The sequence below is a fragment of the Heliangelus exortis genome, chromosome 6 (assembly GCF_036169615.1).
Source record: "Heliangelus exortis chromosome 6, bHelExo1.hap1, whole genome shotgun sequence".
Taxonomy (NCBI): Eukaryota; Metazoa; Chordata; class Aves; order Apodiformes; family Trochilidae; genus Heliangelus; species Heliangelus exortis.
This window is the reverse complement of record NC_092427.1, coordinates 26215038-26233104: the sequence shown is the minus strand read 5'-3', so window position 1 is coordinate 26233104 and position 18067 is coordinate 26215038. Positions and strand designations below refer to the sequence as shown.

General features: G+C 43.8%; 1 protein-coding gene across 3 annotated transcripts in view; it reads left to right on the top strand.

The window, feature by feature from the left end:
* Positions 1-16310, top strand: part of MAP3K20 (mitogen-activated protein kinase kinase kinase 20) — an 88459-nt gene extending 72149 nt beyond the window's left edge. For all 3 annotated transcript variants that reach the window (XM_071747325.1, XM_071747323.1, XM_071747324.1), the window contains exons 17-20: positions 9845-9961; positions 11451-11525; positions 12647-12797; positions 15347-16310. In XM_071747325.1, the coding sequence (XP_071603426.1) occupies positions 9845-9961; positions 11451-11525; positions 12647-12797; positions 15347-16026 (1023 nt within the window). In that variant the 3' untranslated portion in view covers positions 16027-16310. The remainder of the gene's footprint in view (positions 1-9844; positions 9962-11450; positions 11526-12646; positions 12798-15346) is intronic.
* Positions 16311-18067: the final 1757 nt, after the last annotated feature.

Below are 18067 nucleotides of genomic sequence, written 5' to 3'. Positions count from 1 at the left end.
AAACTACTGTGCAGTGGCTGGTAAAAGACAATTACCAGCATCTCACATCCTAATCAAACCTCGGCTCCAAACCGAGCTGGTTCAAGGGTCTCTCACTAAGCCCTGTCTAACAGGGTGACTCGAGACGTTCCAGCAAACCATTTCCATCATGTTGTCTTTTCTCAAGAGTGAGGCTTGTCCCATGCTTTCTGTTTTCTTTATCCAGCCTGCCATGTACTCTGAGTTGAAGGGTTTTTAAATTAATCATGTATGTGAAAATAGTGCGCAAAGCACTTCTGAGTTAGAGTCAGGGGTTGTGACAGCAGGATTTGTTTCCTTTTGTATTTGACAAATCTGCATTGTGCGTCCACCCTAAACTTGTGGGTGGCTGACTTTCATCTTGTGTCATCTGGCTGCTTTGCTTTCAGGGCATATTGTTTGCAGAAGTCTCTTGATTTCTGTACTTGGTGGCGCTTGCAGAGAAGGCATTTAGGTTTGTACTTAGTAGGAACTTGGACTTGTACTGAAATCATTTCATCAGTTTGAAAAAGCTTTTTGCTTTTTGTCTGGACATTTCCTTTTTTGTTTGTTTCTTTTATCCTAAGCACTTTTTTTCCCTATGAAAATCTTCTTCATCACTATATGAATTACTTAGAGACTGTCTCGGTATTCTTGAATGCCTGTAGCTTATGATGCTGTACAGCTGCTTTTCGTAGGTAGTCATCTTTATCTCCCATGTATACCTCTCTGAGGAACCAGAAGTCCATGAAACAGTCTGTATCTCCCTTCTATTTCCAATATGGATTGTGAGCCATAGTGCAGGAAGGTGGGCAACCTTGCCCAGAAAAGAGCAAGAGAAGGAGTGAATAGACCTCTGAGTGCTGGAGGGAAATTCAGGTTGCACTAAATCCTACTAAGTTTAATAACAAGTAGGTATTTTATCTGTACCAGGAAAAACTGCAACTGAGACAGTGTGCCAGAGTTTATAGGATTAAGCAAAATTGTTACAAGAGGACAGGGCCAGATCAATGGGCCTGCATAATGCCAGCATAACCTTTGCAGGTTTTCCACATGCCAGCTGAGAACCCTTTTTTTGGTTCTCCCTCCATCGTGACCTCTTAATTGGTCCTCTCTGCTCTGTGTGCTGTTGGGCCCCTTCCTAAGGAAGCCACTTCCCTGCATCCATGGGCATGGGCCAGGCATGCCCACCCTGGGAGCCCCCTGCCAACACTGCCTGTGTCCCTCGGGTCCTTCCAGGTAATGTGCCGTTTGTCACCAGAGTTTGTTGGGTTGAAAACTTATGTTTGAGGTCTGCTTAATATTTTATATCTGCCTCTAAAGATATTGGGGCTCAGCCAGTTTTAAAAAGTGGACTGGAAGGAGTAGGTCGACTGAGCTTTTGGGCAGGATGCTGGAGCCAATGGGAGTGAGATACTTTGCATTAAACATAGCACTAACGAAGACTGGTGTGGTACGTACAAAACAGAAAATTTGGCTAGCTTGCTTCTTTGAAAATCCCTGGATACGATCATCTAGCTCCCCTAGAGGCTGCTTTAAGCCAACTACTGCTGCCATCCAGATTTATTCCAAAATGAATTGGAAATACTGGGTAAATCAAGATTGAAGGGTTTAAACTTGTCTGACTGTTGCATTTTTGTAAAAGGGTGGTGCCTGTTCCTGTAAAAATGGGCCAGCAGAAGCACTTGGGATCATACCTTCCACCATTTTTATAACTAAAAAGCTGGCCTACATCAGTTTAAAAATAAATTCCTCAAAGGAACATTACCCTAATCAGTCCCTATAACGGGCTGCCTAGCTAAGAAGCATTTCTCCTGTTTTAGCAATGAGAAAAAAAAGAGGCAATAAGCTCAAATCTGGGTTACAAGTTGAGAATGTGTGTTCCCTGGGTGACGTGTAGACTGCCAGAGCTGTGAACATCATGGGAGGTTACTGGGCTCTGCAGGAGCTGGTGCAGCAGAGCAGGAAGGGCTCTGTGCAGGGGAACATATGTGGCGTGGGGAGGTTTCACCCAGACTGGCTCTGAGCTGGTTTCCCGGGCCAAGTTCCCATTAGTGCTGGTATCCCATCTTCTGGCAGCAGGAAGCAGGCCTGGCCACGCACTCCCAGGTGACTCCACCAAAGCGTGGGATGGTGGGGGTACACGGGACAAAAGCAACCTCCTGATCCCACTGGAGCTTGGGTGTGGGCCCAGCTTCAGCGTGCAGCGTGGCAAAACCCAGTGCTGCAGGGCATGAAAGTGCTGAACGACCTGGTCCGGGACCCAGAAACTGTTTGACAGGTGTGGGTTGTTTCAGATGCATTTGGCATCTTAGGAATAGCAGTGCGTTTTAGCAAGGATCCTGATGGATGTACTTCAGGATTGAACACTGAATGGAATGCTGACTTCCCACTATATGACTTTACCAGCCTCAGATTTGTTACCTAATTTAAAATGCATCTTCTAGTGGGATTATGTTGGTTTCCACCAGCTGGCAGATGAAGCAATTTCATTACAGTTCTTTGCCTTTTTAGCTGCATTTTTGGAGGTGATGAGAGCTCAGTTGACCTTTGTGCTCTCCGAATGCATCAGGAGTGAGTCCTGCAAAGCTAACCTGGTTTTTAGAGGTTTCTTTTCCAATTCTTGTAGTTCACATTCTGTGGTTACTTCCATTCACTTCCTTTTAATGACCTGGCTGTACACAATTTCCACAGAGCTGAAAGGTGATAGATTTAGACATTTTACATTTTCTTTTCCCACAAATTAAAAAAAAAAGGTGTGTGTGGGAACCAATTAACTCCAAGATACCAGAGAGGGTAAAAAAACAAACCCTGGCAATTGTGGTTTAAGCTGATTTGCAGAACCTCAGAGGGAATTTTCAATGGCTTTCTCATTCGAGGTGGCTCATTAAAATTTCCCAATCAGGAAAAGGTGTCTGAGCTGTGCTGGCACCTCACTGATGAATCACCCATCATCTTTAAGAAGGATGGTTCACTGTCTTTTTGTCTCCTGTTGATGCATTCTTTAGTTTTGGTCCTCAAAAGGGCAGATTTCACCATGCTTTTGAATGTTTCCATTTTTTACTGAGTGGGACACAGTCTGACCTATATCCAAACACAAAGCCTTGAAGTTGGCTCACCATTTTGCCTGATTTTTTCCCAGTTACCTCTCCTTCCATTTGACAAGGTAAGGAGCAGATCATCTTCAAAACCATCTGCAAACTGTGTGAAACATTTTCTAGCTTTTAATATCCACACTGGGATGTATTTTATTGCTCTTATTTAAATGTGTAGCACAAAGTGAATATAAGAATATTAAGACTGCTTTAAAGAGACAATATGACAAACTGTTCATGCAGAGAAACAGAGGCTGACAAAATGCAGGCAGTACCAGCCAAAACGGTACTTAAATTATTGTTGCAACTGGACAATGCAGTTTCACAAGAGCTTGAGACCATTTCTGTTGCTGTTTCTGTACCTTATTTCTAATTTCTTACTTCTCTTTAAGTACCCCTCAAAACATAATGCTTTTACTACCAAAGGCTAAAAGTTAATGCAGGAATCAGAGTAGCTGTGTTTGTGTGCCACTTTCTTAGGTTTGCTCCTTTTGTCAGTAAAGGTGTTAATACTTTGTGAAAGGAAAAAAAATCCCATGTAAATGTAAAATAAAACCACATCCACATTTAAATATAACCAGCACTGGTTATGTGCGGGTGCTGAGGAGGTGGATCAGTGGTAAGGTGTTGGAAGTTTAGTGTGGGTGATCTGAGCTCCTTGTATTTTCTTTCAAAGATGCTTTTTTGGATGATGTATTGTTTTTACATGAGGTGGAGCTGGTATAACTCCACCACCTTCACAGGAATTGTTCCAGCTGTAGTAACCATGTGTAACTGAGGTCAAACTCAAGCCAACACCTTTAAAAATCCTTGTGTAGGCAGTGCTTAGCCAGGGATTCCTGTGAGAAAGGGTTCCATAATCCTGAAGAGGCATATAGACTTTTCAGCTAGGCAATTTGATCACTTGACTTTCTAGACTTTTACTCTCTTTTATTTTTATACCTTGGCCATTCTGAGATAACTTGCTGCCTTTTACACGTGGTCTCTCATGCATACAGCCATGGCCACAACTTTGTCTGCAGAAGAGCAGTCAGGTTCCCAGTGATCTGTAGGCTTGGTATGTGTCCTTTCCAGCCTGGAAAAAGAGCCTTTGTCCCCGGCATGTGCAGGACAAGTCCAGCTGCCCTGCCGTACCTTTTCTAAGCTCCTGTGCACCTTTGTCCCCGTGGCAGATGTCCCCCTCTGTGTGAGTTGTAGCCCCAGCATCAATGGGGACGTGGTGCCTGCACAGCTCACATTGTTCCCACGGGTGGGCTGCAGGAAATGCCACCAGAGTGGCTGGCTCTGACTTCAGGGAAGGGTCTTGTGTTTTCCACCCTTCCACCTCCACAATCTCATTGTCACATGCAGACTGCTCACGTGGAGGATGATGCCCGTGGCTGCAGCAGTCCCTGTGTGCTCCTGATAACAGGGCAAGGGCAGCTTTTGGTCAAGGCTCCAGCAGGGCTCAGGACCACTCTTATCACAGAGCTCCCCATCTCAGCTGCTGCTGCCACCCACTCTTCTCAGGGCACCACCCCGATGTGTAGCAGCACCCAGTAGCCACATCCCCTCTGTGGTGGCACAGAGCTTCACAGCATGGGATATTAAGGAAAGGTGCTGCTAGGAGATGGGTATTTTTGGTACTGTGAGGTGGTCAGTGTAGGTGTACAAAGGCCTTGTGCTTCCCCAGGCAGAGCTCCAGCCCAGCCAGTGCCTGTTGCCTTGCAGAGGAGTAAGGGCTCTGGCTTTTGAAGGAGGCTCTCAGGCAACTGATAAAATAAATATATCTTTTGCTTGCTTTGTTTCTGTACATTTTAAGACCATTTCTCTTGGACAGCCTCCCCTCCACCCCTGGTTTTTTTTCTGCCTGCACAGCTGAAACAAAACCGGCGGTGGAGCCACCTTCTCTTGCTGGAGCCTGGCTGGCAACAGCCTGCCCTGACCTGAGACACCAGCCATTGTTAAGGGTATAACACATTTACATATTTTGCAATAAAACATCAGTTATTTGCATTACTGTGTCAAGTTTTATTTGATTCTTTCACCTAAAAATGACTCATTTTCCTTTCTTGTATTTTAAAAACCAACTACTCTAAGCTTGTTTGAGAATAATCAAAAATTGCCCATTTAGCTAGAAGTCATTTTCTTTTCAAAAGGCAAATGTTATTTAATCTTTCAGCTGTTCATTGTGCCATCATAAATACTTTCTTTTCAGCACAGTTGTGGGGACTGAAATGAGCCCACTAATTGCCTCCCATTTCGACTGACATGTGGTGGTTTAGTGGAAAGAGAACACAGCGGGGAGAAGGAAATAGGAGGCTGAGAAAATGAGAGCTAATTATTTTCACTGCCTCATGTCAGGCTCTGTGTCAGCCTTGTTTTTACAAACTGGAAGGTTTAGCACTAAATAAAACAAACTGGCGTCATGTTTTTATATACTGGCAGTGTCATGGAAGCAGCTGCACATCTCAAAGACAATATAATGCCTGCATTCGCATGGACACCATCTGACAGCCACTGTGAGCCACTGCTAATGAGGATATCACAGTGGTGCCAAGTGAAAGGTGCTGAATTATGTATGATTCTTCATCAGTGCAGCAATAGTCCTGTACATCATTATGAGACATTGTTTTGCTGAAGAGATTAAAACATTCTTAGTTCCAGACCCTGCAACCTATACACGCTACAAGAGGTTATTAATGGAATTTTTAGGGAGAGTTTCTTGTGGATTTCTTTTTGGTTAAAAATATCTCATGGGACAAAGCCGTGGTGGGTCATGACACTATATATATAAAGAAGAGAGGCAAATTAACCATAATTGTGTTATCTTCCTTTAAATCCAGAATAATAAAATATAGTGTAGCAGGGTGATATATAATGACAAATAACCCAAGTGCTGTCACTAGATGTTCAACTCTAATGCCTTTAAAACAGCAGGTTTCAGCAGCTGAGAAAGATAATAGCTAAGAATGTAAAGGAGCTTCTGGGGACCTAAATCATCAACATGCTACTACTTTTAGTACCAGCATGACCAACATTTTTTTTCATATTTGTTTCATCTTGTGTTACATCTTACTTTTCTTCTAATAGCCAGTTGTCCTGCTACAATGCCTTTTCCATTTTTTCTTCAGTCTTTTAAAAAAAAAAGTTTATTGCAACCACTGATTTTAAAATGAATCCTGGATTTGGGCCTTCTTGAAAAATGAGGGGTCTCCACAGCAAGAGTTTTAAGCTGTTGATGCAGGAGAGATATTTGTTGTTTAAAGCCTGTGCCTGATCTTTTTCATTTCCCTTTTGGGTTTTGTTGCAGATGTTAGCGTGTTACAAGGTTAAAGGGCTATTGTCACCACAGTAAGCTGGAGACTTAATTTTTGAAGTGTTCTTATTTTGTTTTGAAGCTCAGGAGTAGTGGCTCAAAATACATATATGATTTACTTTTCTTTTCTACAATCATTTGCAGAGGCTGGTGATTTATTTGCTCTGTCAAAGTGTTACTCAGAAATGTTTTTCACACAAAGTTTTGCTGGTTATGCCTCTTAGTTCTGAAACCAGATTTTTTTAATTTTAGCCAAAAAGCTGATTTTTTTTTTTTAATCAAAAAATTGAGCACGTAAATGTTGGGAGGTATTTAAATTCTTGAATTTCAAGATGTCAAGTGAAATATCTTTGAAGCACTTATGTAAATATATTTATCAGCCAGACATTTTGAACAAGTCATTTTCCAAATTATTTTCCCAGGTATGTCTGGCTCTAAATGTCATCTTGATCCAAAAAATCCTACATCTCCAATTCATCAAGGAATTGAAATACATATATTTGGTTATTCTAGCCAAATTTTTGCTTAAGTGGCTGAGCATCTCTCCTATTCATTGCTAAATAAGAACCTAGAATCCAACTGGAAAACAGGGATATATATCCCTTTCTGCAGCACACAAATTTCAAATTATTTGTGTGGTTCAACAAAAAAGTTACAAAGCTTGTAAGACAAGTAGCTACCTATTTATCTTAGATATTTCCCAAGTGCCTTGATTCAAAAGTTAACTAGGGTGTTGTATTTTCTCCTTCCTTTTCCTTCTTTGCTTCTCTCTTATCTTTTCTTGGTTTCACCAGCCTCTCCTTCCCTTTCCCTTTTTTGCCTATCCCCTGATGATTTTACAATAAAGCAAAATGAAAACCTCTGCAAATAAATTGGGACACATATTTTTGAGTGGCCAGACAGTGTATATACTTAGTGTGGTGATTTGCCCTTTGGTATTTGGACCGTGTGGGCTGGAGAGGACTCCAAGGAGGACCGAAGGTTTGGATTTGAAGGACAGGAGGATGTCTTTGTCTCTGAGGCTGCAGTTTGGAGCTGGGGAAAGTGGTGTTTGTGAAGGGCTGATGCATCCACAGCTGCGTGGGGCAGCCTGATTCGTTCCTGCATGGAGAGGGCTCCTGCATGTGCGGCAGATCCGGCGAGGGGCCGGGCACTGGCAGGTGCCCACTGCCTGCCAGACCCTGGATTTACATAGTTTGTCGGCCTTTTCCTCAGAGATGGTCGTTTGATTTACATTGTTTATTAAAACGAGCTCATGTTTGTCTATCTGGTTTGTAGGGAGAGGTGAGTGAACAGCACAAAATCCTGAGTTGTGAAGGAACAGGAGCTCTGTCACAAGGTGCAGCGCTGGCTCTTGCGTGCTTGGCACTGGTCTCACAGCAGGAGAATCACTGAATTAACTGGAGGATAGTGATTTTTGTCAATGTTTTGTTCTTTCCTTGGATCAGGTGTTCTTGTAAAATTGATGTCATCAAGCATCTTGTCTGGCCTCAGGTTTGGTCTGCCATAGGGAAAACAGGTAGCAGGAATTTGGGAAGATCTGCAAAAAAGTCTGGTGACAAGAATAGTGTGAACAGGGAGAGGAGCACGGTTTGAGAGACAAGGAGAAGACAACTTGCACTGCTGTTGTGATTGAGTTACATAGCACGTGTGGTCCTCAGCCCACATCAGGGCTGGTGTGTTACACTGTCCCTACCTGGAGAGACAGCTGAAACCCTAAGTTATCTCACAAGCCAAAAAAGGAGGTCAGAAAAAGGACGTGCAGAGGTACAGTGCATGATTAGGAAACAGAGGCACAGGGCAACTTCGGCTCCTTATGAGGTTGTGTAGGAAGCTGATGGCAGAACTGGAAACTGAACTCGGTGCCTCTGAGTCTCGGTCCAGTGCCCTGACTGCTGAACCTCAGTTTCCACCGCTCAAACTCTCAGCAAGGGTGTTGCAAAAACCAACTCGCACGTCCACTGTTCTTGTAAAACCTGGGAGCTTTCAGTGGGGACAGATGGATGTACAGGGTCAAATGCTTTCATAAGCACAATTTGGTTTTGTGGTTTGGAAATTATTATACTTCAGTTTCTTTTATCTTGGAATCGCCAATTCAATGCCTGATTGAAAGCTTTGAGACTTGTGAGCTTCTACGTTACGTTTATGAGGGCTGCACGTGCAAGCACCAGCAGATAATCACATGTGTGAACAGATACGTTTTTGGCTGCTATACGTTTGTGTGTGCAAATAACTGCTTATGCCAGCCCTTGGCTGTAAGCAGCCATGTGTGTCTCCATTGAAAGTTTTTGCATTTTCTGAACAGAATTAGAGAAGGCTGCCTCCCACAACCACTGAGACTGCACCTGCCCAGCCAGTGGCTTTTGGTGGACACAGACCCTTCTGGAACCACTGTTCCATCTGGAGGAGCTCCTGCCTCTGTGAAGGGCAGATCCCCTCCTGCCTGCATGGAGATGGAGACTCTGCTTCACTGCAGCCCTATTGTTCCTCAGGGGGCTAAGTTTTGGAGGAGCTCAGCACAGTGAACAGTATCTGATCTCCATAACACCTGCCAGGCAGAACAGCAAATGTTGGCTGGTTTGTCCCCAGCATGAGACTCCCTGGCCACAGGCATGGACCCTGCTCCCAGCACTCAGATGTGCATGATGTCCTTCAGGTTGCTGCCAGAGCTGCCAGCTTCTTGCAGGCTCACACTTGTTCAAGATGTTGGATATTGGCACCAGCTCATGGGATATTAAAGGATACCTTTAATTGCTTTGGTCTATCTTGCTATGTTTTTTATCTCAAGTTATGTATCACTAGTACCATCATAGGTGAGTTGAAGATGCTCAGTGCCTCTCTGGGTACTCAGTATCTGAAATAGTTGAGTTGTAATAACCAGCTCATCCTCTAGCCCCTTATTTGAGCAACCATCTCAATAGTGTTTCACAGCCCCTCTGGGAATTGGTTCTTGGGTTCACTGGGAAGATGTCCCTGGGGCTGGCTGTGACCCCAGGTGGCAGCTCCCACCACCCTCCTGTGCCCCCTCTGCCATGTGGGTGTGCAGAGCTCCTGAAACACCTGCTCCTGGCACCTGCTGAAACAAGCTGTAGATCCAGGTGGGTGAAGCCACCATCCTCCTGGGACCATTCCTGGGATCCACACCTCTGAAGACATCCAGAGCTGTCAACAGTGGTGATTGTCTCTCAGGGTGAGCTAAGAGGAGAGCGAAGAAGAGAAACCAAGGGCTTTCCATTAAGCTTCACTGGGAGGGCTTTCCATTATCTCTTACTGGAGAGAGTACATATCCTAAAATACGTCTGCATCCCCTGACTTTGTAATTGGGTTCTTTGTTTCACCCCCATATACTGAGGATTAGGTTTTGAGTTGTTTTGGCTTTCGGTTTTGTTTCAGTTATTTTTTTTATTATTATTTGTATTCTAACAATCCAGCATTCTTTTTTTATTATTCATAGGATTGTAAATGGAAAATGTACATGGAGATGGACGGGGATGAAATTGCAATAACCTACATAAAAGATGTGACATTCAACACTAACCTACCTGATGTAGAGATTTTAAAGATGACAAAGGTATTTACAGCCTCAAAGCTTTCACGAATTCACAGATCTCAAACAAAGACATTAAAATACCACAGCAGTCGACTTTTGTGCTTGCAGAAGCTCAATCTCTTGACAGCTTTTAAATAAAATGCACATTTTAAACAGATTTGTATCATAATAGGAGTTAGGTATTTTGGTTCTCTTTTAAGCTGACAATAATCTTAACAATAGAAAAATAAGAGAAGGAATGAATTTATATTTTCTTGTTTTAATTCCATGTTATTTCCTCTGAATTTATTACCCCTTTTTAGGAAAAAATGTTGAAAAAATGAATTTCTTCCCTTTTCAGGAGAAGGTGACTTACATGTTCCAATTTGAAAGTTCACATGATTTGCCTGTGGGTTTTTTGTTTTGGTTTTGGTTTTTTTAATGGTTTTAGAACTTTAACCTGGTTCCAAAACTCCCTCTTCCATGCAACAATGGTTTGCAAAAACTAAAACCCATCAACAGACAGTACAGCACTGAACATCTGCAATTCAAAGTCATTGGGCATTTTACCGTATTTCAGAGCCACCCTGTAAATATTTACCAGCCAGTATTTAGACTTCTTTCGTTAGCAACAGAAGCTTTGGTAATGCTGAGAGTATTCTCTTTGCTCTTATTTTAATTGTTTCTTTTTATTTGTATGCTCCACTTGATAATAGCTGGCAAAATAAATTTATAAATGAAAAAATATACAGCTTGATTACCAGTTAGAATTCTGCTCTGATGTGCACTGATAAAACTCCCCAAACTCCTGATTGCTTTTAGCTGTGAATTTTTTTTGAAAATTTTCTGGGGAATCTTTGGGGTTTTTCTAAAGAAAAAAGCTGAAAATCAGATTATCAGGATTTTATCCTGATTAGCAGTCAGGATTTTAGTGCAAATTAAAATTATTAGTATTTCCCAAAAGGATTACCATATTTAATTCACACTAATACAGTTTTTATAGTTAGTGGTTTCTGGAACAATGCTTGTGATTCATTGTTATTGTTATTGTCACTATTCAAAACAGTTTTCTGTTTCATTTTCTGTTCGAACGTTTTGCTTTTTTCCTTAAAAATAGGTTTAAAATTAAATAAACTAATAACCTGATACAATAATATTAGCTTTTCACATACTTGAGCATTTTAATATCTATCAGATTATATCTCTAAGAATCTCTAGTTATTTATTCTTGCTGGCCTCTCTAAGGCTATCAGAAAAAAACTGTACCTACACAAAAATGAAAAATGTTTTTGCCCTCATGAAAACATTCTGTTTTCTTACCTGCTGTCTTATTTATAGCAATCACTTCCTTTTGTAAACAAGGAAGTAATGCCAAAATATATTGCTTTGTCTCATAAGATTTTAAGAAAAGTGTTGATGTAAACAGTATGGAAACTGATAAAAAAAAGGCAAACGTTGAAATATCTTTGGGGTGTTTCAGAAACAAGTCAGAAGATGAAGACTTATAAAACTCCCTCCATGTTTTTTTCAGCCACCATTTGTAATGGAGAAATGGATTGTGGGGATAGAAGAGCACCAGTCTGTAGAATATGTTGTTACATATGAGGTAAGCTCTGAGAGACAAATAGAAAATTTGTTTATCCAATATAAAATCTATATGGGGCATTTGGAAATAGCATCCTCTGGCTTTGTTATATCCTATAATCAAGTCTGAGCATCCTACAATTAATTGAAAAAACTAAACTTCAGAGGAAAAGCTGGATGAGGTTTACAGAGACCATATCCCCAGACTGCTGCCTGGGACAGCTCTTTTCTCAAGGATGAAAACTTTTTGCTTGAAGTCTAATGGTCAGTGTTGTTTGTGATACTTGAAGAGTCTGTGTTTTGTACATTTTCAATGGAAGTGCTAATTAGGAGAGCTGAGAAGCAACAGGAGAATAAAAAAACCCAAAATATCAAGGGTAAAATTAGATTAAATAAAACCTGAAAGACAGTTTAGTGTGATAGAAATCAGCCTTTGTAAAAACAGTTTGCATTTACTTACAAAAATGTTTTTTGTGAAGACCAATGCTGTGCATCACAAGGAGGATAATAATTGAGATATAAATATATAATAATTGCTCAGTCCTGAGCAAAGATTCAAGAAGTGATGGGGTGACAAGGGAATCCTTGCTTTCCTGTCTCAGAAATGAAGTGTAATTTCTTTCAGCTGAAGTTTCTCACAGGATTCATAGGCCCCTTAACGCCAAATTGAAGAGCTTGATACTCCAGGAAAGTTTTGCAGAGGATCTCCCTGCAAAAATACCTGCTTAGTCCTACATCTTTTAGCAGAAAGCACTGCCTATTTGACACTCATGTTAATATAAGTAGTCAAATATGTTTTTGTGTTTGCAGAGGAAGACCTTTAAATCTTTCCTCCACATGATACATGATTTGAAACAGTTACTCACTACCACATTTTTAGCATAATCAAAAATAACAATATAATAATAACAACAACAATAATTATTATTATTACATCATATTATAGAATTAATTAATGATTATCTAGAATATAAAAATACTTGAAAACTGGCTAAGTTGTTTTGCAAAACAGACTCTAGATCAAAAACGCTGCTGCCACTCAGGCACTAGTGGAAGTTCCCTCCAGGAGAGCTCAGCAAGTTGTATGTTGTTGTGTCCCTGTGTGCATTATATCCTGATGTGTCTTATGTCCTTCCTGAGCAGAGCGACGTTAGAGCTCCCAAAAGCACCAGGCACATCCAACCTATCTGCTGGAGCAAGGTGAAAGCACAGGATGAGGTTGAGACAGTCCAGCTCATGATACAGACCTCGGTCTCCAACTCGGAGGGGAATTCACGGAGCAGATCTGACTCAAGTAAGTCAGTACACACAAACTTTATTGCTGACATAGGCAAGCTGTATACAGGGGGAACATCAAAAAGTTAATGCCATTATTCTGTTCCAGCAACAGAGCACTATCTTGCAGGGTCACCTGGCATTGTGGTCTCTGTGATGTCTTTATAGATGCATTCAGGAACACTCTGGCATGCCTGACTTAGCTTAAGGGCTAAGCTTTGGGTAGTAACATGTTTTATATCACAATATGATTTAAGAGGGATGAGGAAGCAGTCCATGGGGATTAGCTACAAATCTTAGGTCTGTTGTAGTCATTTGCAGTTGCACATCAACAGCCAAGATAGAGCTCAGATCCTTCTGCTCCGAAACATCTTCCACCACTAAGCAGACTGAAATACACTTTCTCAGCCCTTTCCTTGGACTGGCTTTGGGTCAGACATTCGACCCCCTCCAGTGAAGAGGGTTGGTGGAAGAAGTGTTGCTGCCTTTGGTCCTGGCTCCTTCCCCTCTCTGCTTGCAAACGTATACACATCAGCAGTAGGCTTTCCACAGTGATTGGCTGTCTCCAAAGTCTGCTTATGGAAGCTGGGAAATCTGCCCTTTCTCACCAAGTCCACCAGTCTTCACCAAGACAAGTGAGTGCTCAGCTTTGTGGAGCCAAGTGTATTGCCCATACTATTCAGGGTACGGAGCTGATGGCTCAGTGACTGTTTGAGGGAGAAGCCCCTCAGTCCACAAGAGGTCCCTGCTGGGCAGCTGGTCCCTGAGCTGCCAATTGCAGTTGGCTGTAAGAAGGATGGACTGAAAAGCCCCATGCTGAGGATAACATTGGCACTGGTCCCAGAGGGCGTGTGGTAGCCAGCTGAGAGATGATAAATGAAGACTCAAACTCAGGTCTTGAGCCTGCTGCTTCCAGGTTTCTGATGTCTGTGTTTTACATCCACAGCCTTGGTAGGAGGGCAACGAGGGAATGGCATCAGAGATGGTGTCTAGCAAGTACATTTCAGCATGCATGTTTCTTTTGCAATTGTGACTTTTAAGGAGCTTTCTGTGAAAGGAGGTTCATCTCTCAGTACAGCTGGAGCAATATGCTGTGGCAGTGCCACACTCACACTTTGACAGGAAAGACAGTTTTATTTTGACGTATTTGACATTAAGTTGAAGTGATTTAAGTCTCTTGAGATACAAGCAAAGTCTGGGGAGAGGAGGAATGGAAGAGACTATCCATTACATCTTAACAGGAGCAGTCCTAATGAGGACAGAGCCACTACCCCACTCCCACAAAACTCCCCACAGCTGATGCAGCTTTCCAGCAAAGGGCCCACAGCGCAGGGAGTCTTTCTCTGGAAAATCCACAACAGATAAGAGAGGAACTGAGGTCCTGTGATAATGATAGTAACATTTCAGCAGCATTTATGCTGCTTCAAGCTGGTGGAGTTACGCTTTCCTGTTGGAATGATACTAGCAATCTTTAGGGAAAATAATTCAAATCTCTCTAGAGTAATATTATTTAAGCTGCTTCTCATAGGTGTTTGGCCAGAGCTGTGGCCTTGGATAAGAAAATTCCTGGCCCTGGCTCTTCTCATAAAGTAGCAAGCCAGGCAGCCCTTGCACTTCAAATGGAGAATTTACAAGTATTGTATTTGTTATAGGCTTTCATGCAAACCACAGGACTGACTTTCAAAAGCACTTCAGCCTGATCTCTGGGAGCCCCAGCTTTTATTATGACCCTGGGGTGGTGACAGTAGGTGTGAGGGAACTGTAGTTCCCTGGGTCGCTCACAGTTAAGCATTGTCTCAGCTGTCCTGGATAATGCCAGCTGCCTCACTGCTTTTCCACATAGAGTTAATTTTTCTGTGTGAAGCTGGACAGAGTGGTGTAGTTGGGGCTTAGACTCAGCATCTGGAGCATCATGCAAGATGACTTCTGAATTCGTTGTAAAAATAACAACTGAAAAGGGCTTTGGTGGTTGTGGTGTACAGCAGTTTGAAGAGAAAATGGAGTGAAAAGAGGTGAGTCTGGCTGCTGCAGCAGGGGTTTGCACCTCCTCCATCTCCACTCAGCTGTGAACAGCGTGACTGTCCTGGCTGGGAGAGATGCAAGTGGAGGATGACGCTGCAGTGGTGCCTTCTCCATCCCTGCTCTGTATGTCTCCAGGCTCTTTTGTAATTAAAGCTGTGGAGAAATCTGTGAAGGCTCACTCCCAAGAGCATCACAGGAAATGTTTAAAACCTGATTGGGTTGAAAACACTGGGAGGCACTTGGGAGTAGGAACCCACCTGAAGAGCCAAATGAATAGTTCAGTGTCTCCTAGTCTAACCACCTCAGTCTGCACAGGCATCAGAAATATTTGCCTCACTTGCTATTTTAAAAGTCCAGCATTACGTTCATAATGTTGAACAAACTCAAACCTAGAACTGTTTGTTGCCAGGCTGTGAAGGATAGCTTAAGTTATGTTGAGGTTATTCAGAGTGAAAACCTGGTACCTAACCTCACACCTGAGATAAAGCAGAAAGCAGTTTTCCATCAGTTCATAGGATGCTGACTCTGTTTCTATTCCCCTGCCAGATATTGACAGCCAGTGGATGCAGATGCTGCGGATGCACCAAATAGCAAAAGCCGTTTCCCTCCAGCACAGCCACCCCCACAGCCCGGCCACCGTCACCCACTACCTGCCCTACCTGCGCAGCCAGGACTCCTACGCTGCCGCCGTACGGAGGACGCGCGGTCCCGTCAGCCAGCAGCTCACGTCCATCAGCCACTCCAGAAACTCCTCTCCCCTCTCACACAGTTTGATGAGAAACCTCTCCAACCTTCACCTGAACTCAAAGGGCAGCAACACCTCCAGCACGGCCTCTGACACCCCTTCCGAGAGGGACAGGTCTGCCGGCAAGGGCAGAAACCCTTCCCACAGCGGTCACTCCCGCAGCTCCTCGGACGGGCGGCGCAGCGGCACCGCTTCCCCTGTGCCCCCCCGGCACTCGGAGAGAGCCCACAGGACTGCATCGCCAGCGGCACCCTCGGCCTCCCAGCACCGCAGGCACCCCCGCAGCTCCCCGCAGCCCCAGGCCATCCCCGGCATGCCCCCGCAGGACGAGAGCGAGCCCAGGAGGGGCGAAGGAGAGAGCCGAGTCAGTGAGGGCGGGTGGATAAAGGTGCATCATGTGAAGAAGCCCCACAGGCAGGGCGCTGGCAAGCATGGGAAGGAGAGGCCCAGGGGGGGCTGGCGGGGCCGGAGGACGTTCTGAGGGAGGAATTGGCCTCTTTATTTAACTGAACTCTTAACCTAGAAAAGATATGTCTGCTCCTATTTAATTTGCCACACTGAAGCCAGATGCTACCTCCTTGCTGGCCAGCTGGTGAAAGGAGAGAGCTGCCCATCTCTCCTCCTGCCACAGTCAGTACTGAGGCATTTCATTTGGTTTTCTCCCCTCCCTTTGACCAGCTCATGTTCTCAGCTGACTGGATATCCACTGGTTTGCTTAATATTTGAGTAATAAAACCAGTAAGGCACACTGGTGCCACAACAAAAGGCTCTCCATTTCATCCTTCCAGAAGGAGTTGTGCTGCCACATCTCCCCTCGCCTTGCTTTACATCTCCAGGCACCAAACCCAACTCTGGGTGCAGTCTCCTCATCCCTTGTTCAGTCTGCTTCTGCCAGGCTATAGGAAGGGATAATATTTTTGTTAGATCAGTGTGGTCTGAAAAATAGGAGGACATATTCTTCTTCTGGCCCACTCCACTAGCTTCACTTCTCCACCTTCCAGCTTCCATCCCCTCTCAGAAATTTTTCTCATCACTCTTAACTAAAAGCCCTGACACCAGCTATCCAACAACACTGAGCACACTGTCACGTACGGTGTGGTAATCAGGAGAAACAAAAATTAGGCTTTATTCTGTTTTCAGACAAAAATAAAAATAGAGGAAGAAAAAGGCATTGCCTTTATCATCTAACCCCACTGAGGTCTATGATAATGTTTATCCCTGGGCAGCAGGCATTTTTTAATTGAATTTTTAAACGTGGCCAGACTGTGTCGCTTTTGTCTTTCAGTCTTCAGGTAGTAAAGACAAGGTCAGCAAAGTTTCTGATTAATGTGGTCCTTAGCTCCACTGAGAACAAAGACACAGCTGTAGACTGACTTGTCATAAGAAAGTTTCTTCTTGGCCTTTTCACTCCAATCTGATTTCACACAATTAAAAAGGGAAAAAAAAAAGAAAGGAAAAAAAAAAAAAAAGAAGAAGGTAGGGTTTCCCAAGATGCAAGAGGAAAGAAAAAAAATAAAAGAAGAAAGATAAAGAAAACTGAGCCCAAAGCAATGCATGGTACCTTCTGAAAGCCAAGAAATGGTAAATTAGAGATGCCTTTAACAAGGTGCTGTAGACCACCCATGCCAAGTGGTGCTCTCTGGCATTCTGTTTTGAGTGATGCTGGAGGAGCTGCTGGCCTGTCTCCCCCTTGGTGACCCCCATCACCACATTCAAAAGGACATGTAAATTCCCTGCTCCACACAAAGACCACTCCTGGCAGTACATACAGTTCCCCCCCTCTGATTCCCACCAGGCCAAATGAGGGCTGAGCTCTGTGGGGGGTTTATCAATCCTTACCCGAGTGAACTGGGACTCCCATTTCATTAACTCAGGACAGGGTCCGCCAAAACCAATGGAGCAGGACACAGCGGATACCGGGTGTCAGGAACTGGATCACTGTGATTTAAGTACCTTTTCCTCTAACGAAATTTAAGAAAAGCTAAAATAGTAAGAAGCTTTACCTGGAAGAGAAGAGGAGAGGAGAAAGGAGAGAGGAGAGGAAGCAAAGCAGGAGGAAAGCAATAATTCTTCAGCTCAGCAAGGTATGCCAGAGCTGGGTCTGCCCCTGGTGGATACTGGCTTCCTGAGTACACAAAGTTCCCCAGCTACCATCCACTACCAGCAGAGAGATTGGTCTTAAGAGTTGGGTGACCTGGGGACCCGCTCTGCAGAGGGACGGGCAGCCAGCCCAGCAGCCTGGTGCAGAGCTGCAGAGGGAAGGGGCCTGTGTTCCCTGTGTCCTGCACATGTTGCTGTGCTGCAAACCAGTCGGCTGTTCCAGTGCCTAAGAAACTCTGCTCCTAAGCCTGATGGGCAGCACATGAATGTGAGACTCCTTGGTGCAAAAAAATCACCCAGTCCTGCAAACACAAACCAGAGCTTGTGGGGGTTGCACATGTGCAGCTTGCTCAACAGAGCTGAAGGCATCTCTGAAAGGGGGAGGGCTGCTCAGAGGCCTTTTGTAGCTGCCCATCTGCCTC